The sequence below is a fragment of the Lycorma delicatula genome, chromosome 3 (genome assembly GCF_047948215.1).
Source record: "Lycorma delicatula isolate Av1 chromosome 3, ASM4794821v1, whole genome shotgun sequence".
Classification (NCBI taxonomy): Eukaryota; Metazoa; Arthropoda; class Insecta; order Hemiptera; family Fulgoridae; genus Lycorma; species Lycorma delicatula.
The window spans coordinates 82,237,931-82,262,543 of record NC_134457.1 but is presented as its reverse complement, the minus strand read 5'-3'; the positions used below and the strand labels follow the sequence as shown (position 1 = coordinate 82,262,543).

Below are 24,613 nucleotides of genomic sequence, written 5' to 3'. Positions count from 1 at the left end.
GATTATTTTAAATGATAAAATTGTGTCTTTAGAACTTATTAGTTAATAATAGTGATTTTTAGATGTGTGTAGACTGTTAAATATTTACTTTTCAAATTTTTTTTATTAATTAGTGTTGTTAATTGTGTGAATACTCTTCAAAGAAAGGTGTTTTTTGATTTGTAGTTATGTTGTAGTAGGTTTAGGTATTTTTATAATAATTATTACAGATAGTAAGCTAATCTAATCAGCACATTGGTGTCTCATTCAGAGAATATATATATTTCTGTTGAACAAAAAATAATCCAGTATTCTTAAGTAGTACGTTATCAGTAGAGTGGTGTGAAGTAAAGTAATTGTATATAATGTAATGATTAAATTACCAGTGCGTTACTTTCTGTATTACTTCTAAAATTAACATTTACTTCTATTGTACTGAAATATGTATCTTTTAGGAAGGCACAAAAGTTCTTCAGGTAAGTTGTATTATGATATTTTGTTCTTCAGGTAAGTTGTATTATGATATTTTCTGTACCAGTAATAAGAAATTTAAAAAAAAAAACATCCTATAATCATAAATATTAATAGAAATTTTTTAACAGTAAATATGTCCACACTTTACATAGAGGTATGATGAAAAAATAATGAGAATTTTAAAGCAAAAAGGCTGGTGAAGTCTTTTTGCTTTAGGTGAAATTCTTCTATATTAATTCCCATTTCCTTCAAAGTAGCCCACTAGAGATGTGAGACTCTTATGCCAGTATTTCTTCCAATCCTCAAAACCTTGGTGAAAAACATTTTCTTGGGATAGCTCTTTCTTAAGCTCACTTAGTGATATTTTCTTTATTTTATCTATATCAAATTGTTGTCATTTTAATGATCTTTTAATCAGTGGGAACAAAAAAAAAGTTGCATAGTGGCGTGTTTGGAAAATATGGTAGCTGCAACAACAGTATGATATTAGTTTGGTTAAATAAATAGTGAAACAAATAAATTAAATAAATAGCAAAACAAATTAATAGTACAACAGTATGATATTAGTTTGGTTAAATAAATAGTGAAACAAATAAATTAAATAAATAGCAAAACAAATTAATAGTAAAGTGTGAGCTTGAAGCTTTATTGTGGTGCAAAATCCAAGAATTGTTTGCCCAAATTTATGATTGTTTCCAGATTGCCCCATGTAAACTGTGTAAAAAAAGTACAAGTAATATTGTTTTTTGACTACAACCTTGTGATAAGAATTCATAATGGATGACACCATTGTTATTAAAATATAACAGTAAGGAGAATCTTAACATTTGATCGAACTTGGTTTTATTTTTTGTCTGCTTTTTACAAAGTTTCCATTGAAATGATTGGATCTTTGTTTCAATATCATAACCATACATCCATGTTTCAGCTGTTGTGATGTGTTTAAGTAATTCTGAGTCATTAATGATGCCAGCCAACAATTGTTCTGCTGTGTTGCTTTTGTTGAAAATTCAACAGTTTTTGAACAAATTTTGCTGCTACTCGTGTCATACCCAAAATATTAGTCAACATTTTTTCACACAAGCCATAATAGATTGCAACTCTAGTAACTCATCAGCAACCTTTTGTGATGATTTGATAATTATTGATCACAATGTCTTTTAGTTTGTTGATACTTTTTTCAGTTATTGATATGTTAGGATGTCCAACCCTTCTGTTGTCTACATAACATACTTGAAACTACTTGTACCATTCATAAATCCTTGGTGTCGTTATAAGATCCTTGCTAAAAGCCTTTTCCAACATCTTTTACCACTTCCTTGCACTTTATTCCATTTTTAATGTAAACCTTTATTCTATCATTTTTAAACAAAATAAATCATCATTTGTAATAAACTATCTACCAATTACTCAGCTGCCAAATTTGAACTATGCATCTAATGTGGTTAAAAATGTTGATAATAGGTAGTGCTGCTATCGTGTGGGAAAAAGATGAATTCAGTCAAAAAGTCATATAGTGCTCAGAATTAAAAAAAAATTGTTTATTTTTTATTACACCTTATATCCAAATGAGGTGAAAAAAGATCCTTACCAAATTTTAAAATTGAAATTTGGTATGATAATGTGTATTATCATAATGAATCTTTTTCTCTTCAAGCAAAAGTAGCTTTGGCATTAGCTACTTTTAGCAGATAAAATCTTGCTTATAAAACTTTGCTAATCCTAAGGTCATTTGCAATTTCTCAGTTAATAACCAACAATGTTCTATTATAAGACGATGAAAGTTGTTATTGACATTTGGATTTTGGTATTTTGTTCACTCTTAGCTAAAATTTTTAATATATCTATAATTTTTTAACCCCATAGCTTTGTTCCTGAAAGCTTGCTTAATCTTACAAATTTTATTTTGAATATCATTAAGTTTTTGACAGAAATTGATGCAGTAACATTGTTCAGTGAATTTTGTTATGCACAAAACAAAAATTTGACAGGCACTTGTTATTCTAATATACACAGTGGATGCTGGAAAACAATGGACGTGCTCTATTAAACTTAACAAAAAAATACATTAGTACTAGGTACTGGTCCTGTGCTGTATCAAGTTTTACAGTTTGCATTCAAATATTTCTTGTAAAAAAAAAAAAAAAAGGTAGGATATTTTGTGAACTGACCTCTACATTTTTTAGAAAGTGTTTCATTAGATTCCCAAAATAAAACAGCACATCTATAGTTAATAAGCATTGTTATATACAAAAAATATCTGTGTGGCAGCAATAAAACTAAAATATTGTGTCAGAAAAAAGCATCATATTTACAATTCTTTCTAATTATTTAATCAGAAAAAACTATCTTTAGACAAAACTGAATTAAAAAATAATACTTCAACAGATAAAATGTAAATTTATAAAGTTATTCGAATTTTAAATGGAGTTAACCAATTTTTATTAGTGACTAATTTATTCATTAATATTTATATTAACAAATTTCACCAATTAATAATTGTTAAAATTGTAATTAATTATCTTTACAGTCTTTAAAGTATAGTATTTAAAATAATAAAAACTTTTGTATTTATTATAATTATTTTTGTTTTTTAATTGAAAATTTACTAAATAATGGTGGCCGAAATAAACTTATCATTGGTTCATCAGATATATAACGTGTACGCAATTTAAAACTATTTTGAGACATGTTGAAAACCCCCAGAAAAATAAATTGAGTGGCACAATGTCAGGGATTGAGGTGGCCAGGGAATTGTTCCATTACGGTCAATCTACTGTTGAGGAAATTGTTCAACCCCAATGTGGTGGTGCACCATCTAGTTGGAAGTAAACATTGCGTTGTTGATGTTCAATTTTTGGTACTGCATTCTCCTAAAACATGTCTAGATAACTAGCACTAGTAACTGTTGATTCGGTGAAGAAGAATTGACTGTTTAAGAATCACTTCTTAAACAGTCAATGCATAACAAATGTTAATTTTTGGGTTATCAGACTGTGTTTATAAAGTGGCATGAGGGTTCTCGCTACCCCAAATCCAACAATTATGACTGTTATGATTAGAAACATATAATGTAGCTTCATCAGAGAAAATTACTTTTTCTAAAACCACATTATCTCCCTTCATTCACTTTATCAAAATGTCCATGGCAGAATTGATCTGCCAACACCTTTCTTGTATTCTACCACTTATTGTATCCTTAAACTGCTGATACCAACATTTATCTTTATTAGGAGAATCATCGCTGTAATCTATAAACAAAAATGTCTATGAACAGTAATAACAAATTCACTTTCATGAAGGCCTTAGTGTGCATATTGCTTTCTCCTGCATGGTATTCATTGCTCAAGTGACGATCCCCTCTACTGTTGCATTGAGTCAGCGTGTTCATTCAATTTCATCAGTATCTCTAGTACCTACACTAATGTTTGAAAAAAATCAACGTGCACTACATTGCTTTGTTCATTTTTTATTAACCCTAAAATGCACTGAATAATTTTTGTTTACTCTGTACATTAACAAAAAAAAGTGTTAATCATTTTTTTTGTCCTTATCTCAAATTTAAAAAAAATTAAATAGTGTTTCTTCATGTAAAAAAATATCAGGATTGCTTTTTCAGTTACAAGAAATGGCAGTTTCTAGCAGTTTGGAATACTTACCTATTAAAATTACTCCCTAATTTTATATACTGTAAACACTTCTATTTGTTGACAGTATGAAATCTAATCTACTCACATTCACAATGTTGTAAAATAATTTTTTTAAATTTACCTGTGATACTTAAGATCGCGTTTAATTTGATGTTATTTATTTTTTTTACCTCAGAATATAAATCTCTTTTTTGCAATGAAATGGTTATAAAATGAAATAAATTGATAAAAAATTATGCTTGACTCTGTATCTGTTATTGAACCTGGTAGGGGAACTATAATTGAGTTCATATTTTACATTTACAATTATACTTATCAGTTATCTTAATTACTTTCTAATTATTAGTTTGACAGTATAACTGAGTTTAGTAGTTGTTTGAGGAGCTAGAAGTGTCATCTCTATTATCTTGTGTAAAATTTTTCTGTGATTCATTTATTATTTCCTTGATGTAAAGTAATATATGTGTTAAATATATTCTTTATTATTCCTTTTTTTTTAATTTTGTATATCCAATTATAACAACTTCTTTTATAACTTGTAATAATTTGAAGTAATTTATTTTTACATTGTGTACTTCTGTTTGTAAAAGAATAAACATGAATGCAAAAGTATAGATATTATCCTAATACAATAAATTGATTTAGAATTTTAGATTTATTTCTTAATAGTTTTTTATCTCTGAAAACTTTAAAATTACTTTTTTGGTCTCTAAAATAATTATGTTTGATTCTTTTTTGTTATAATGATATACTTGGTATTTATTTCTGTATGTGATGAAATATATAAATTCTGTCTTTTTGTTCTTAATTGATAGATTTTTCTTCAGTTTTTTCTGTAGCAGCTTTTTTTATACAACTAAAATTTTCAGAATTGATCAATAGCTTATTTGATTTTAACTTTTATCTTTACTTATGATTATATATATATATATATTATGAGTACACAAACCAGGCCAAGAAGCCTGATCTATTTTCCCCTCATGAAAATCTTTGAAATACTTTCAGTACTTTATAATATCTACAATTAAAAAAATATGGAAAAACTGGTTGTGTTGAGAACCACCTACTTTTATGAAATTGTTAAAAATACTTTTAAAAAATATAATATTTGTTTTTATATTAAAAATAAAAAGAATATGAAGTAAAATAAAAAAGAATATAAAATGAAAAATTCAAATCAAACTCCAAAAATCTGAAAACAGAATATATTTAACTAATAGATGGAGGAAGTAGCTTTTCTTTAAACTGACAAATACCGAATTTGTATGTTCTCTTATGCATTTCTTTTCTCTTTCAAGTTCAAGAAATCATTCCATATCTCCAAATCAATATTCAGTGTGTGTTATCAACTAATGTAAAACTTACTTTGTGAAAAAAAAATAAGGCATGATGATGCCTCATTTTCCTAACACTTATTCTTTCTTACACTGCTTCCTTCTATCATTCTTCTATTCATTATAAGCAACCCATTTTACTGCAATTATATAATATGTTGTTTGTACAATATAAGCCATTATTTTTCGATTTTCTATGGCTTCTTTACATGTTTTCTGTAATTACATTTATATTTTTCCTTGTCATAGCATTATCTCTTATATAACATTATTTGTTCTTCAAATGCAAATAGTATTTGAAGAGTAAAATGAAGAATTAAAAAATAATTGCTTTTAACTTTCTGGATTTTCATTTCCTTCATAATTTAGTTTCATGTCATGAGAAGAGTTGACCATATTCTGTTTCCTAGATAATAAGAGATGTGTTCTACAACTAGCTTCTTGTAATCACACATAAAATTTTCATTCTTTATCTTAAGTGGCATATTTATGTAACTATTAAATATTTTTTGATAATTTCTTGGTCTCAGTCCCCTTAATAAATTAAGTTGTTTTCTGAAGACAAAATTTATATAATAAACTTACTGATTAATATTATAAGCACCTGTTCCTCTTTTTAATGCATTAACAAGCAACCCTTTCGCAAGAGGTTAAAGTGAAATCAAAAATTTATTTATACATTTTATTGAAGTAAAATTTCCAATCCAAATTTTAGATTTATTACAGTTGGAAAGCAAAATATATAGAAACTGTGAAATCAAACTTTATTCTGCTAGAGGTTATTAAAGGGAAACCAGAAGTGTTGTTCATAGATTGCTAGAATATTATGTATTGAATTTCAAGCTTCTATCATTCTATATTTCTTATAGATATGATAGAAGCATCCATTTTCACTACCAAGAATGAGTGAGGAAATATTCCTCATTAGTAGTAGCTTATTATTTAAATGGATCAATACTAGGTTTCAAGTTAGCTCTTCTTTTAATTTCTGTACCCCATTAAAACCATTTTTAATTTCACTCTCCAATAGTATTGATGAAATTAACTATTATTTTTCTTTCCCGTATATTTAGAATAAATATACTAACTGCAGAATTGATTTGTTGGTATTCAGGAAAAGGGGAGAGTTAGTTATTTGATGATTTAAATATAGGAGTTTATCTTTGGTTTATTCCTATCACTTCCTTTTAGGTGTGCGTGGAAACACTCCCTTCATAGAGATAGCTAATTCCTGAGATGTGCCAGGTTTAAAGTCTAAAATATTTTTTATAAATTTAAAAAAAAATTATTGTCAAAGTTTTGTGAAGCAGAGGTTTTAGTGGATTTAGTTTTAATACTTTATATGCTTTAAAGAGAAAAATGTGTTTTTCTAATATACATCAATTAATGTTAATAAAGAATTAATTTATATTATTCTTATACAAATAAATTTGTGAGTTTAAATTAATGAGTAAAAATAAATATTATATTTGAATGTCGAAAAGAATGAGTTTTGATTTTTTTAGGAGAGGATCCTATGATGAGTGATCAACAGCAGTATCGTTATATGACTGTTGATGATATGAAATCTCTTGGTGATGATTCTCTAAAAATTGATGTAACACGAGATGAAAAAGGAGATAATAGAGATTCCATCAGTGAGTTATTATTTAGTTACAATTTATTTCTCAATTAATTAATTAATTTTTTCCATATTTTGTTTGAACAATTTTTTTTCTTACTAATAAAGAAAAAAATAAACAAATAAATGTAGGAGTTATGTGCGTTTAAATTGTGGATAAAAAATAAATCAAATATATATTAGACTTTTTTTTTAGATGTTATGTATATAATGTATATTTGTGTGTATATGTAAATTTTTGTATCATCTATTTCTGAATATTATGTCTATAGTGTTGTACATGTTATAGTTATCTGTCTTGTTCATACTTTTTTTTATTTAATTTCATTTTCCTTACTAAAGTAGATATTAGTGCATGTTTAAGATTATAATGATAAATAAATTCTACAGAAATCTGTAAAGTAGAGTTGATGAAATCTACCTGGTGTGGATCAGTGAAAGTCCAGACTATTATTAATTTTTCAGTTTTTAATTGCTTTTACATTATTTAAAATTTCATTTGATTTTTAATGACACTGAAAGTAACATTTATAATTTTTTTGACTCATTATTAATCTGGCTGTAAGTACGGCAATGGAACACTTGCATTGAAGTAAATGAGTCATTTTCAGATTATGAATTATCCAGTTTACAATAATATATTTTGGTACATCAAAAGTGACGCATTATAATTCGTTAATAACTTTTAATAATTATTAGTAAATTGGTTGTGTAACACTCATAAAAAACTATTTTTTATGCCTGTTCATTATTTTCCTTAAAGTTGTTTTTTTACTGGAAAATGTGAATTAATTTGGATTAAAGGAAAGACCACACTGTTGAAGTTTAGATTAATTAGATTTTACTGTGTAAAGTGACTTAACTGTAGTGTTGTTTGTTGGATTTTTTATGCATTATTCTTTTAAACTTTTCTTTTTTCACTACAACCACTAATGTACCAATACGATAAATTTATTTATTGTTTTTTACTAAATTTATTGCATTTCTTTTTTTACATATTATGTAAATTTACGTATGGAAAAGTTTTAATTTGTAGACTTAAAGGTCAGTTTCATAGGTCTGATCAAAACTTTGAAGTTAATTAATATTTTTTATGTTTGTATTTTTGTGTAAGACTTTCTGTAGATGATAATCATTTAGTTATTCTGCCTGAATTTATTGATTCATAATTTTATATGAGTTATAGTTATGAATTAGGAAATCCATTTCCTGAACAAAATAAATAAAGTAGATTTTCAATTTTAGATATGGTATATTCATAATTTTTTATTAATAAAATGTAAGGAGATTATATTACAAATAAAAAGAGTTTATTTACAGATGTATTTCTTTTGCAATGTATGAGTATTTCATGTACCAGGAAGTCTTATATAAAGTTTAAATAAGTAAGTGTTAAAAAAAAATCTGGTATTTGTACCATAATCTGTTAAAGATAAAAGTATTTTTCACATTTTGTAATGTTTTCAGTTATTCTTAAAAAATGGATAAATGTAATTTGAGGGTTAATTCTGAGTGAGCAACTTAAAATCAAACTGAGCCAACTCAAACTGCAGCTACAGTGTCACCTTTAATACTACTACTACTAAGACCATTGTTGGTTGTGTATGTTACTACTCTTGTCTATTGTTGTCAGTTGTAAGCTGTTCATGTTTCTGTGCAAATTATTTCATTCTGTGCAGTTGTATTTTTGTAAAATTCCATATTCATTCAAGGAAAGAACTATTATAATGGAACTTATGTGGTTTTGTATCCTTTCAAGAAATTATATCATCAGAAAAATTTCCAAATGCCATTATCCCAGCAAAAAGTAACGTTCACAATTTGATGAAAAAATGCCATACAACGGGGGTTGGTTTCAAACATAAAATGAAATAGGCAACTTTCTGTTAGGACTCCAGAGGCCATAGCTGAAATTCAAAGAAGTATTTCTGCCAGTCCTAAAATTAATCTACGTGAAAAATATCACAAAAAAAGTGGTGTAAAATGCACATCTTGCTGTAAGATTCTTCATGATTTAAATTTTAATCATATTCTGTAATGATTGTACAGTAACTTAAGGAACATACTGATATCTTAATTATTGCAACTGGCTTCTCAGAAAAATTAGCAATGGACAGATAGATCCATTACTGTATTTCACATCAGATAAGGATGGTTTCATTTATCTGGGCATGTTAATTCGCACAACACTAGGTATTGGATGATTGAAAATCCTCACCGGATTTTTGAACATCAATTCATGATGAGTAAATTGGTGGATGGTGTGCTGTTTCTGGTAATTGTATAGTGTGACCAGTATTTTTTGACAGGACTCTCAGTACAGAAGTGTATCATGCAATTTTTAAAGAATTCTACACTTAGCTATCAGTTCATGAAAAAGAGTACAGTTTCTTCCAAAAGATGGAGAAATGTGCAACCAAACAATTCACTAGCGTGCATTTTACGCATGCAGGCTTTTACAAAAGAATGAACTTTCAGGAGAGGGTGGTGGTCTCTACAGTCCCCAATCTTGTTTAGTAGCAATTTTTTTTAAATAGAATTTATGAATCAAACCCCACCCACTATCAATAAACTGAAGGTGAACATTCAACAAAAAATCAACAGCATTATCAACATTTTGTGTCAAATGACTTTCACCATCATCACTTAAACAAAAAAGTGCATTGTTGTACAGGGTGTTCACTCTGAATATTTTTTTGAAAAAATCTGATGAATATATTAACCTTTGATAATATAGAATTTAATTAAATTTACATTTCCATTTTAATTTTTTTATTTCATTCATAAAACTTTACATATCATAACTATGTTAGTCTGTAGCGGTTTGGTTTTAAGTTGTTCCCCCTATACTTTTTGTGTAATTAAGTACACTAAATAGAAATTCTCTTTCCTCAAAGTGACATATTTTGATCAAACATATTGATAAGTCGATTATATGAAATAGATTTACATCTGAATGTTAATGATAAATATTCAATGATATTTTTATCTTGTTAGAAATGTAATAATCTTTAAATAATCATATTATTATAACTTTTTTGTTGTTGTGACAGTTCCAGCAAATGAGTTAATTATTTCACCTCATCATCTGAAAGAAAATTATGCAGCAAACTCCACTACTAGTATACCAGATAATGTTGATATTGCACGATCACCAGTACACGTTGGGTACGATGTTATAATTTTTATTTTTAATGTTGTTTAATGCCAAAAATTTTCAATTGCTTTTTTAAAATTTGTAAATATTAGTTTGTAATAATCTTTTATAATAATAAAAAGCTGTGCAACTAATATTTTATTTGATTCAGCTTACTTTAGTAGATATATTTTGCAGCAGATGTTTTTGTATGAGCCACGTTCTATTTAGTTGATCTTTTTTTAGTCTGTCTTGGTTTATTATATACTACTCCATTTAACAAATTAATTTTTATTATCTCCTTTGTTTTCAGTTAATATTCTTTTATATTTCAATTTATATAAAATAAAATTATCCCTTTCTGACAATATTATTCTGATTATTTATTTTCTGACAATTTTATTCTTACCTTTTGTTGCCAGATTAAATATCTTTGGTTCTGTATCATGATATATCATTTTATCAATAAGAATTAATAAGATAAGAATCTTAAAAGAATTAGCCAGCAATTTACTTTATACTTTATCCTATTATTTGTTAAGAGAATGAGCACTTTTCAGAAAAAAAAACACTTTACTTAAAATAAAGTGTCCTATATTGTTTGCTGATTAATGTGGGATTTTCATTATAATCTTACATTTTTTTCTGTACATTATATTTTTTTAGTTGAAGTGTAAAGATTGCAGCTTTCATTTATTAACTGCTTATTAATAGATATGATTTTTTTTATGAATTCAGGATTATATTTTTACTGTTATATTCTATAAGAACTGTCTCTTGTATGATGTGAGTAGATAAATGTGGAATGTTCTGCAGATTACACAATGAAATGTAAAGGTCTTGAGATAGTCCAACCTTTCATAATTTTGTTCCAATAACTATGTTTTTAGTGAAATTCTTTAATGTCATTGAAAAAATTAAATAAATTTTCATTTCACACAATCCAACACACTTAATAGTTGCAATATTACTTATGTCTATAAGCTGTGTTTTTCAATATTTTATTGTCATATTTTTGTAATTGTAAATAGTAAATTTTCAAAGTATGTTGTAAATTTTGGTTCTATTTATGGTCACATATTACAGTGTTAGTGCAATATTTTTTGTTTCTGTGCACAGTGCCTTTTATTTATTGATTAAACTTTCTGCCTTCATTTTCCAAACTTTAACTATGTTCATTGTGCATTGATTTGATTTTAATTCTGCTGATTTTAAAGTAGTTATATGTCATTTCATGACTTTTTATGGGCGTATGTATTGGTAACTTTCATGGTTCTTTATATTAAAATAATTCATTTAATTAATCTCGTTAACATGTTGATAAAAATATTGTGGCTAAAAGTAAATTAAAAGTCTCTTCATATAAGATTAAAATTAAGCGGCCAATTTTTTTTTTGTCAATTTCTATTTGATTACATTATTTTTTTGAAAAATAAATGCGTTCATTGCAGAGTTTCTTATTATGTAGCTATTTATCCAAGAATCTAACTTATCGTAATATTGTATTTTTGTCCCCTTCTTTGTAGTTTTGGAGTTAAATATTTAAAAAGATTTTATACCTATTATCTAAAAATTATGTAAATATTTGAAGTTTAGCTTGCCCCTTTTAAGGTAGTCCAAATCATGGCTTTGTAAAAGTTTCTTTAAGTCACTGTGATGTATTCAGTATAAACCAGAATTTTGTTTTTTTTTTTAACTGTTGAAGTGTTATTCAGTTGAGTTTCTGATATCATAGAAATCTCCAAGTTTGTTTGTATAGCTCTACTATTTAGTCAAGAATCAAAAGTAGCTGCTACATCCCTTAGATTTGTCAGGCCAGGTTATATGTTAGAGCAAATGGTGTTATTAAGAAATATAGTTAGTTGCTGATCTTCCAGAAGCACTTTTTGATGTTCCACTACTCTTCACACCAAAATTTTAAAATAAAGGAGTACTTGTTTAAACCATAGCTCTATAAAAGAAAATATAATGATTCTAAATTAAAAATATTACACTGCTTGTACCTGCATATCTTTTTTACTTAAATTTTTCTTGAGAATAATTATGAAAATTTATAAAATGTCAAGACTTAATAACTCTTAACAATAGAATTTTCTAAAAAAAATATTAATCTATGAAAGTTGTTCTAAGCTGCCATAAAACTCTTCATTTATGGATCCCTTTGGTGAGAAATTAAATTTAAAATTTAGATGTACTGTGATGTATATATATATTGGATTTATATTAGATCTATATTTCAATATATTAGATATATTGTGATGTATGTCATATTATTTTACTCAAATTAATCTTTTTAAGATTCATATTATTCCTCTGTACTGTTAAATTGTAGTTTAAATTCTATTAAAATAAAAACCTCCAAGTATAGAATATTGAGATAAGATATATCTTACCTTAAATTTACCATGAAAGTTCTTTCATATGATCTGTCAGTGTTTGAGGGAGATACTCTTATAATTGCAGCAGATAGCAGCACTCAAATAATAAATTAATATGCATTTTTCATTATTTTTATTTTTTATTATGCAATAACTGAATTATTTAAATCATGACTAATGATGCTGTGAAAGTAATTTCATGGTAAAATTAAGGTAAGTTAATCCTATCTCAGTATTCTCTATTTGGAGGTTTTTATTTTAATAAAATTTGAAGTATATCATATTGTGTGAACAATAACATTAAAAGTTGTGATAGTGATAAGAAAAAAGTGATCTGTAATTTATGTAAAATTTAGGTAGCTTCAATTTAACTTGGTAATTATTAATTATATGTAGGCAAGTTTGATGACCTATCAGTTCATTAATTGTGGATTCTTATATCAGTTGATATATCGACTGAAAAAACTTAAAGAAAACTATTCTAGAGCATAAATGAATTAATTAATTTTCTTTCTAATATGTTGTCAAAAGCTTAATGTTATTTCTGGAAATGTTACTAGATAATAATGCTCTGCAGTGTGCAAGTGGTTGTGTAATAAAGAAAAATATCAAATATATGTGGAATTGCTTATTTTAGTTTTGTGTTGTATATACACTTGGTAAATACATAAATTTGCATTTAACTCATTAAAAAAATAAATATTAAAAATAGGCTGTTTTCAAATAAAAGAATTAAAAAAATACAGGAATTTGGTGGGTAAGTTTTGACAATATGAGAAAATGTGTTGAGTAGATGTATTTATTTAGTATATGGTTGAATTTTTGTTTGTTAATGAGTCCTTTATTTGTAGTTTTTGTGGGCTACCTGTATATGGGATGGGGCAAGATGAAAATGTTTTCTTTTATTTTATAGTTTGTTTAATTTTATTTAATCAATTAATATTAATTATATCTGTAGTCAGTACATCCTATACTTGCTCATCAATGTTGTTTAATGCACAATTCCAGTTTTTGTTAATGAAGCATATTTATAATTTTGTAATATATTCAGTATAGTGTTTAGTTAATGCCTAAATGTATGAAAATATTGATACAGATTAAAATTACCATTTAGTATTATTAACCTAGCATGATTAGTTTAAGATGTATTTCTTTTAAGTGTCATTTCTGTACAAGCAATTTGAATGAATTATTATATTTGCCAGATGTGAAATAATACTTACATTACTGTTGCTCTTTATTATTATTTTTTGCAGTTGAGAATTTTTTTGTGGACTGACAGACTATTCTTTTTATTCTATCTGCAGAATGTTTTAAAATTATTTATTTTAATCTTTACTTATCTAAAGTTTTAAGTTGAAAATATTACAACTTGATAAAACAATTTTAAGTTTATTGTAATTTTTACAATTTATATATTCTTTTGAAAGTTTTATTCATATTACATGTTCTGTTATAATTCATTTTTCACTTTTGGGTGAAGAGACTTGGGGTTTTTCAAAACCAATTTTTCAAAACATTCAGCACAATCTGGACTTTTCTAAATTTAATATATTTATTATATTCTTGAATGTGTTATTGCTTCTTTTTTCAGCTAGTGAATATAAAAATTGTGTAATTTTTAGTAGCATTCAGTTGAAATTTATTGAATGTTTAAATCTGGTAATACTTCTTAATATGTATTCTGTATCTGATGGTTGGTGTGCAACTGATTTTCTGAAGAGAAGTAAATATTCCATGCATTGTTATAAACAAATATTGGTTGATATACATTTTACAGGTAACAGTCACAGATAGGTTTAACTTTTAAATTTAATTTAAGTTTCTACAGATGAAACTTTTTAACAAATTATTAAAAATAATAATTTATTTTACTGAAAAACTAATTAATTTTTTTATGATATATATATGTGTGCACACACACACACACACACACACACACACTATATATATATATATATACTGACCCCAACATCTTGATGCCACTGCCATGTAAAAAAGAAAAAAAAACATTGATTAGTATGAGTAATTTTTTAACAAAATGAATCATAAATTAAACTTCATAATTTTTGATTAGCAACATTTTTGATTAGCAATTAAAAAAAGCAACAAATAATTTTAAAGTATTCAGGAAATTAACTACAATTTACTTTTTCACTCCTTTAACTATCCAACATAAACTCTGTTGTTCACATAAACTCTTTTAAAACATGATTCATATACCAATTACTCTCTAATGTTACCTAAAGATCAGATAGAGGACTTAACTACAGGGTGTCCCATATAAAATGCAACCCAACCTTATATTGGTATTGAAATAATAAAAAGTCATATGTAAATGTAATTTATATTATTACCATCCATTACCTTGCATTTAGAGTAAATGTTGGAAGTAGCCGCCATCTTCTTGAATACAAGCTTCAATTTTTTTTACAGCATTTCTTGCAACTTTTTTCAAAGTTTGTGGCTGGATATTTAATACAGCTTGTTCAATATTGACTTTCAATTGTTCAAGTGTTTGTGGTTTGTTGCTGTAGAAAAACCCCATAGAAAAAAATTTGCCGCAGTCAAATCTGGACATCTTGGTGGCCACAAGCCTCGACCGATAACACGATTACCAAAGAATTCCTCAACAAAATCAGAAGTTGAACCTGCGTAGTGCGATGTCTCACCGTCATGTTGTAGCTAGCAGTGTCTGTCTTCCTCTTCCAAGAGTGCAATGAAGTGAGATAAAATATCCTGATATCGTTCTGCATTAATGGTGTACTCAAAAAAAATAGGACCGATTATTTTCTTCCGCAATATCGCGCACCACACGCCCAACTTCTGCGGGTGTAATTGTTTTTCGTGATAAACATGGGGATTTTCAGCACTCCAAATTCCACTGTTTTGGCTGTTTACATAGCTATCCAAATGAAACCGTGCTTCATCTGTGAAAAATAAAGAGTCCATAACATTAATTCCCTCACACAGAAATCGATGGAACCATTGACAATATTGTAGCCGTTCTTCTTTGTCGGGTGCAAGAAGTTGATAAGTTGATATCGCATCAAGTTTGAATGCGATAAGGTCGTAATTGTAATTGTTTGGTCCCCCGATGAACAATTGATTTAGACAAATTAATTTCTGCAGACAAACGTCTGATCGATTTATTTGACGAGGCGAGTAATCGGTCTTTGATTTCAGTGACTGTATCTGTATTCTACACTGATGCAGATCTTTTGTGTTCCTTGTTATTAACAGAACCAGTCTCTCTAAATTTTGCAACTAACCTTAATACTGATGTTTTGTTAGGAGCTGGTTTATCTGGGTACTTATGGCGAAACAAATCTTGCACAGCAACCACTGATTTCATACTGAAGTATGACTCAACAATGAAAACACGTTCATCTAGCGAAAACACCATCTTGTCTCTAGCAATACACTGAACGTTATGATTGCATTGTTGTTACTATCGGTAGTGTTCTTCTGCGTCGCCGCGATGTTCCGATGTTGGACAAGTCCATTTCAGTAACGAGTAGGGGAGTAAGCTTGACTTACTCATTTCATGGATGAGTGATTGATGGGTTGCGTTTTATATGGGATACTCTGTATATAAAATAAAATAAAAAAAATGGCAGTCAAAACAAAAATCATCATCTTAATGTACACGTTACTTATAGATTATACAAAACAATGATTCAGAAAATGTTGGTTAAACATTTGAATAAAGCAGTGGTATAATGAAGCTATTATAAAACAGTTTTAACAAAAGCAATCATTATGCATAGAATTCAATTGATGAACATAATTCCCTGGAATATATAATCCAAATCAGGTGTAGCTTCAAACAAAGATTAAATGTACTCATAAAGAACTCCATATCAATTTTCTTTTTTTTAAACACCCCCCAAGGCAACCAGTCCCTGCTGGTTAGACATAACTTGGTTGCCTCAGGGTGTCATGGCAGTAGCCTGCTCCCCCTAGCTTGGCCCAACCCAGAGGCCACCCATCGGGTTCCCCATGGAGATCGCACGGATGCCCTGACTTCCTCCTCTGGGCAGCTAAGACACTCCTCCTCAGGAGGGCTCATCCCTGTTCCTATCCTAACAGGATTCAGGCATGGATTATGCACGCCCTTCTCATTACTCGTGCCCTCTCATACCACAAGGGTCTCCCATGCCATCATTAGAAGCACCCTGACTCTCCTGCTCTTGCATGCAGGCAAGCCAGGATGTCCTAGGCAAGGGGGCTGCCTAACTGGCCCTACATGTCGCCACATTTCAGATTTTTTTTTTTTCCACTCTGGCATTGCAGAGAAAGACACATACAGTCACAAAAACAACAATCCACAATAAACACACCACAAAAACTGAATTAAAATACATTATTATTTCATTTATTATTTCAATTATCAAAATACAAAAAATAAACTCAAGAAAGTAAATCATGAAAAAGAAATTAAAACACTAGACATAATACAAGAACACATAATACAAATCAGATTACAAATAACTCCATAATAATTGGGTCAGCAAATCCAAACTTTTCATAGAAACAGATTACAAAGATGCTTTAATTAACAATTGCATAGATAGGAAACAAAAATATTTTGCCAAAACATGTTAATTAAAATATAAAATATAGAAGAAGCATATGTAATATTCTTTGTACTAATTCCTGCATCAGGATAAACAAGCTGAGTTTGAAATCTTATTTGTATATGATGATCAACTTGAAACTTGTAAGGGATCATTCTGGCAAGGAAACTGCTTCACTTGTAAAACAATTAAAATAAAAGTCATTAAATAAGATTTAAGTTAATTGTTAGGTGTGAAGTATAATATTAGATTCTGGTTTATAATGAACTGCTTGTGTATGTTAGTGTTACATCCAAAATGATTGTAGACAACATGACCATGAATCGCAAGTCAATTCTGTAAACATCATAGGCACTGTAAATCATAACAGGCTTACTATACTAGTCTTTCTAAGAAAAGTAAGAAGTGAAGTGGACTTTTATTGCCTTCTTTACTGATGCTTATATGATTTTGCATGTCAGTATATCATGCCTATCAAAATTTTGTTGATGTTTAGAGTCGTAAGAGAATACAGTTCTTTTGTGCATCATGTGCTCTTAGTTGTAATAAAGATTGGAAGGTTAATGTAAAACAACAAATGTACCTCTTTCTATTGAAAAACAGTGCTTTGTATATAATGCCTCAACTCATTAGGATTACAGTTAATTACAGTATCCCTTTTTATTATTTATACCCAGATGGCCATTGCAGCATTTCTTTTTCTGTTTTATTTATTTTATAGTAAGTTGACTAAAAGATTGTTAAGTGTAATTCACTTTGCATAGAAATCTTTTTACATTCACTGAAGGTGTTTGATGGGTGTTCTTAAATTTCATATATGCACTTTTTTCTACAACATAGTAGGTATGAATCATATAAAAAACTGTAATGTTTGTCATGTTAGATCACACGATATTACAACATATTTATTTCTTATCTGTAAAAATATAATTTAGTAAAAGTAAACACTGAAAATTGTTTATTATGCTAATAACCTTACCTTAGTTATATTGCTTGGCTTGAGTGACTGTTATTTGAGTTTAAATAAAATGTTAAATAAATTTTTTTTGCAATTTTTGTTATGTGTACAATCTACTGAATTAGAAAGATGCTTCTGAAAACTTGGTGAGTAAATGGAAAAAATGTTTTGGCTTTAAGTAGTAATGAGTAAAATTTCTGGAAGAGTTGAATATTAACATTTGTGTTTATCATTCAGTGATATCTGTTTGCATCCTGTTATATGCTGTACATATATGCTTCACTAATTTCAGTTAGGTCATACACTGATGGTATTGATTTAAATCAGGTATTGTGGTTACATTATAATATTGGTAAAATAATACTGCTTGGAATTTTTGCTTCAGATTTATTTTTTTATTATTATTTGATAAGAAGTAACTGGGCTGGAAATTGTTTTTATTATAGTTCATTTGTTGCATTTCTTAATCACACATTAGTTACATTTTTTAATCATACTTGGTTTCCTTACTCGTATTTAAAATTATTATTCAGTGCATTTTAGAAGTAGCTGTACACCTGTCATGCACCAGTACAACAATATGTAACACTGACTTACTATACAGTAGTTGGAAATGGTCCCAATGTGCATTCAGATGTATCTACATGCATTTCTTCTTGTTCTTAAAGACTCATGAATTATTCATGTGGAATGTTCTTGGTGAAATCACAAATATCAGTTTGAAGATTGTGGGGGCTGTGGGGGATTCATCAATAAACATTACTGTTTGTTTAAACCCAGAAGTAAAAATCTGGTGTGTTTAAGTTCAGAGAACGAGGTGGTCACAAGCCCTTAGAAGTGATTCGATCTCTGTAAACTTCTTAGTAACTTCTTGGACTGCCTGGCCTCTATGCATTTCATTGAATCCAAGCATTATTAATTTTGTACTCTATTAGCTCTGTTATGAACTGATGTATAATTTCACATTAACGAGCCAAATTTATTGTATTGTTTCTGAAAATAATAACAAGTTGAATTTATTTTTCTGTGAAGAATATCGGATTGAATTTTCTTCTCTTGGGTATTTCAATCCACACCCCAGTCTTATGGTTATATAGGCAAATTTCATACATGGCATTTTGTGGGTTTTCAGTAAACCATAGATGTGAGTTCTGTGCATGTGCATTCCTGATAAACGGAACCATACCTTATCAGTATAGAAAACAGTCCAAAATATCATTAGAATTATCCACTAGAAACTATTCAAACCATTCACAGTATTGAATTCTGCATTCCACAGTCTGTGACCAATAACTTTTGTAATGCTTTCTTTATGCAGGTTGAAACTGAGCTTCTTATGAACTGCCTTGCATGCAACTAACACTGATGTTTTTTTGATATTTTTCTGCTTTCACTTTATATGAGATGAGATTGAGCTTCTTATAAACTGCCTTGTGTGCAGTTGCAACACCAGTATTTTTCTGTCGGGCCAACATTTCCTTGGACTTGTTGGGATTATGTTGCATAGCAGCTGCAGTTTTGTCTTGCAGTTTTTCTTCATCTAGTTCTGAAAGTCTACTACTTTGCTCACAGTCCTTTACCAGTCCCATGTCCCTAAATTTCTTGATTAGTAACCAGTGAACCTGAAAATTTATCGGAAAACTTGTGTGTGTGTGTGTGTGTGTACTCTTCTATTTTATTAATTCTCTCCTTGTTTAAATATAGTTTTTTTTTAAATTATAGTATTTTTCCGTGCATTCATATGGATGGAAACCCAGTTTTCAATTTACTTCCAGCTAGAGATATTACAGAATAAATAGGGTTGCAGTTTTTGATTATTTTACTTTCACTTAATTTGAGATTTAGAATCCTACTTGTAAACAATATGAGAAAGGCAAACATTGCCTGTACATTAGGAATGTATTTTTAAAAAAATATAGAGATAAAACAGATTATAACAACAATAGATTACATAAAAAACAGATAACAACAGATTATAACAAATATAGAGATATAAACAGGTTTCATTAAATTTACATATTTGCTGTCATTAAAGTCAAGTTACAGAAGTCTAAATGTAATTCTGGGTTCCTATTGGCATTTTTGAAAGAGAAACTGTCTGTGAATGAGAGTTACCACCTGATGTTATTGTGTTCTACAGGTTGAATTAAAAATTAAAAATACTATTTAAATTACGAAGTTCTGTCTCTTATTATATTTCTCTTACTCCAAAATGGAAACCCCCTCCCAGTCAAAATTATAAAAATGCTTTTGCTAAAAAAGTTCTTTTGAATTTATTTTAATCCTTTTCCTTTTACTTTTTCCTGTAATTAACTTTTACTAGTTGAATGAAACAAAAAACACATTTCTTCAAGAGATGGGTTTACTGAAGTAGTTACTGGGATAATAATAAGTTCTTTGATGTTTCAATAAATTATTTCTCTTTGTTATTTATATTTTTACTTGATCTGATTTTTGTTTATATTTCTCCTAAAGTCTATTCTGAAGTTGCAGAAAACTATTCCTCATTAATACTGCTTTTTAAAATCTAGCTAGTTTTCATTTACGTTAAACATAATACTATGATTTTTTTTTAATACTATTAAATTAAATAGCCTTGATGTGTAAAAAAACTTGACACAAAGTAGAGAAAATTTGGTTAATTTACACCTATTTTTGTGAAATGCAAAGATATAATGAAAAATTGACTAGACAAAGGTTTTCTGTGTGCTGCATAAGCAAAACTTGTGCCATCTGAGACAACTGTTTGTACATAACCTGAATAAATCTATTGCTTGTTGCTTCTAGGAGCTTAATGTACCTAAAATGATTATCCAATATGTTAGTGACTGTCTCAGTATATAGTGTGAAATAATGCATGATCATATAGTGGATCCATATATACATTTTTAAAAACCAATTACCAGTAAAAACCAATTGATATTGGATATGGTGGATTACTTTAAAATTCCTCTTACATTTCATAAAGGAAGGGAAAAAGGGATGGTAGTCATTTTTAACAAGACTGTGCACCATCTCATTGTAATTGCAATGTTCAAGACACATTCAGTGGTAGGTTCCCTGTACTCATACGGAAATGTTTTAAAGTATGCTCTAAACTTGTTGTGGTTTTGTTCTATATTAAAATAAGTAATAAAGTTTGTTAAATTCAATTAAATATTTTATTTTTTAAACGTGAAATCATATCACCTTTTTCATTGATGTTGCTCCGATTACTGCTGTTTTTATCATTATATTTCTCAAATTACAATTTTTTTATGTCTTCACCTTACATGAGCCCATAAACTCAATTTTTGTATTTTTTTCATACAGTATACATCAATCATTAAGTTACCTGAAGAGTTTTAAAACCTTTCTTAATGGTTCTGGTAGTTGTAATTTATTTAGTTATTTTTGTTTTATGGATAAACATGTAAGTGTATTTACATTAAGTATGCATGTGTATATGCATAACTAAAACTAAAGACAAACAAATCTGTATTATACTGTGTATAACATTAATCCGTCTGTAACTTAAGTGTTTTTAAATTATGCATGATTTCTTCTATTTATTCTTCTGAATAATATTTATTCACATAAGAAGTAAAGGATTTAACAGTTATCTGTCGTATTATTATTGCTATTCTATACTAATTCTATAGTTTACATTAAAAAAGCATGTTTATTATTTTTTAACTAATTTTGTTGCTTATTCACATTCTTTGTAAATCCTAACTTTTGTTTAATTTGCATTAAATACTACAGTTTATGATATTTCATTCATTCACTTGTTTAATGTAAAAAAAAGAGATAATAATTACGATTAAAAAAATTCCTACAGATTTTTAGTTTATTTTAAGTAGATCTGTGTACTATTTCTTTTAAACTTTATTTTATTTCAGTTGCACATTTTTTAAATGTGAAGTAATAACTTTCTCACATTTTATAAAGTATTATACTCTCACTCTTTTGTTTTCTCTTTTAAATCATTACTATGTTTCTCTCTTGGTATAAAACTATAATGATGTCTTTGTTATAAGATCTTGATGTCTTATTACTGAGACGTAAAATTCCAATTGTTCTTGTAACAAAAGAATTTTAAAACAAAACATTTTTAACTCTCTGAATAGACAGTTTCTTTTCTGTGAATGCTGTCCCCAAACAAATGTTATTACTTATTAATGGTTTTTTTTTATTTATTTATTTATTTTTTTTAATATGAAATGTAGTTATAAGCTTACTCATTGTCCATCATGTTTATCTGCTAATTAATTGCATAATAACAATATACTCATATTAGTTTATTTTGTTTTGTATCAATAGCTTGAATATAATTTAATTGTGAATTCATTCTTCCTCCTTGCATTTCTCCATAATCCATTTGTGCTCATGATATGTGTTGCATTAGGTTGCTTAGGCTAGAACACTCACTGGCACGCCTCGGTCGAACGCCATCACAGTCCAGTGGAATGTGGAGGGAAAGGTACTGATCGATTGATTGCTTGTTTGTTTCATAGTGATTAAATAGTTATATTCAGATAAGAGTGGTGATGTATTTTTCTTGTATACGCATTCTTTTACTATTTTTATAGTATTAAAAAAGTATATATTTATGTTTAACTTCTGTTATATTTTTGTTACATTTATTGCTATAAACTATGCTTCTCTTAGTATTCTTTATAATGATTTTGTTATTGCAAAATCCCTTTTCTTCTTTCTGTTATTAATTTTTTCTTTTAAACACTTGTTAGAAATTTATTTTTTTAATCATTCAAGGATAGAAGATATACTAGACATATTGACAACAGATTATATAATAGCTTATTTGTAGATGTTTTTGGAATGAATTCCGCAGATTCATTGAAATTTTGTCTTCATTTTATTCTGTTTCATATTTTAGGTTCAGATTGATTGTAATGAAATTGTATTTTAATTTAACATATCATAAACGCTCAGATTTTATTAGGAAGATATTTGTTTTTGTTCATCAATTCCAATTTTTTTTTTTAATCTGTATTTGATTATTATTTTGTTCAATTACATTAGTACTTAAGTTTGTATTGGTTGATATGATTCTTCATCAAAATACAGCCTTTTATTGATTTGAAGTAAATTAAAAAAAGAAAATTATGAGATTTATGAGTTAAATAAAGAATTTATAAATATTATTCTGTGAACTTAAAAAAAAAAGTTCTTCAAAGTTGAGAGCTAATATAAAATTGTGCAACTTGGGTGTATGCAGACTGCTGTGAAAAAGACTATGTTTAAATCAGCCACTTTGAAAGTTTAAACATTTTTAGAATAAATGATGATTACTGTTGGAAGTAATAATTTATCCATCCTTTATAAATAAGTAAAAAGATTTTTAGAAATTAATATTTCTCTTGTATTTCAAATAAAAAATTCTATTATTACTATTACTAAAGTCACTATTTATAAATAAACCACTATCTAATTTTTCTAATGCTTTTACAACAATATATTAAATAAATTTTGTTAGATTTATCATGAAAATAATTCATACGATCTTAGCTGTCGATTATTTGAAACAAAGGTTTACAAATAAACTCTTTGTAAAAGATGGAAAGAATATGTGGTGAAGATAAAGTGAATCACTTTATCTTCATCATATTTTGATTTTTAATATAGTTAATTTTATATTATTGTTTGTTATAATTTGTGTTTTATCATTAAAACTGATAATAGGTTGTTTTGTTCTAAAAAAAGTAGTCAATTCCATTTTTTATATTGTTGTATGACTAATTTGATTTTAATTAGAACATTTTCCCACTATAGAAACAGGTAATATATTGTTTAATAAATAATAGCAGTTAGAAAATAGACTTTATTGTTTTAACTACTTTGCTAATTGTGCTAATAGACCGATAAAAATAACGCATTTAGAGGGGGGAAAAAATTGTTATTTGAACTTTTATATATGGAAATGGTAAAGGAGCTTATAATAAACATAAAAAAAAATAAATGTATCAGCGGGGGTGGTGGAGAATTGATTTGGGGGGAGTTGAAAAGGGGTGAAAATTGTATTATTACGATTTCTGGCAAAAGTTGACATCAGAAAAATTTGTAGTTATTTAAGACACAGAAAGGTATACTTTCACCAAGTTTCATCAAAATTATATTATTTTTGTGGAATGAAAAATAAAAAAAAAAATATAAAAAAATTTTCTTTTTGTAAAAAAGCATAATTTTTCTCAGAAATTTTGAGGTTATGTTAAAAAGCGACTTTTACAAAAGTTGTAGATTTTTGCATGATCTACAACTTTTGTATTGGAAAATTTTTTCTTTTCAACTCCCCCAGTCCTCCAAATCACCCCTCTACCACCTCTGCTCACACATTTTTTTTCAGTTTATTATAAGTCCCTTTACCATTTCCACTTTTAGATGTCCTGGTAACAATTTTTTTTTCTCTATGTGTAATTTGGTTGGACTATAATCCCAGGCAGGAAATAAGAGTTACTAAACAAGCCCAGTTACCCGTTTATTAAGGAAATTGAAGAGTTTTA

The 24,613-nt window shown here is 27.8% G+C and overlaps 1 protein-coding gene across 6 annotated transcripts in view; it reads left to right on the top strand.

Annotated features, from left to right (window-relative positions):
- LOC142321739 (uncharacterized) overlaps nt 1-24,613 on the top strand; it is a 448,717-nt gene that overhangs the window by 355,479 nt on the left and 68,625 nt on the right. For all 6 annotated transcript variants that reach the window (XM_075360075.1, XM_075360074.1, XM_075360072.1 and 3 more), the window contains 2 exons: nt 6,943-7,074; nt 10,112-10,226. In XM_075360075.1, coding sequence (XP_075216190.1) covers nt 6,943-7,074; nt 10,112-10,226 — 247 coding nt within the window. The remainder of the gene's footprint in view (nt 1-6,942; nt 7,075-10,111; nt 10,227-24,613) is intronic.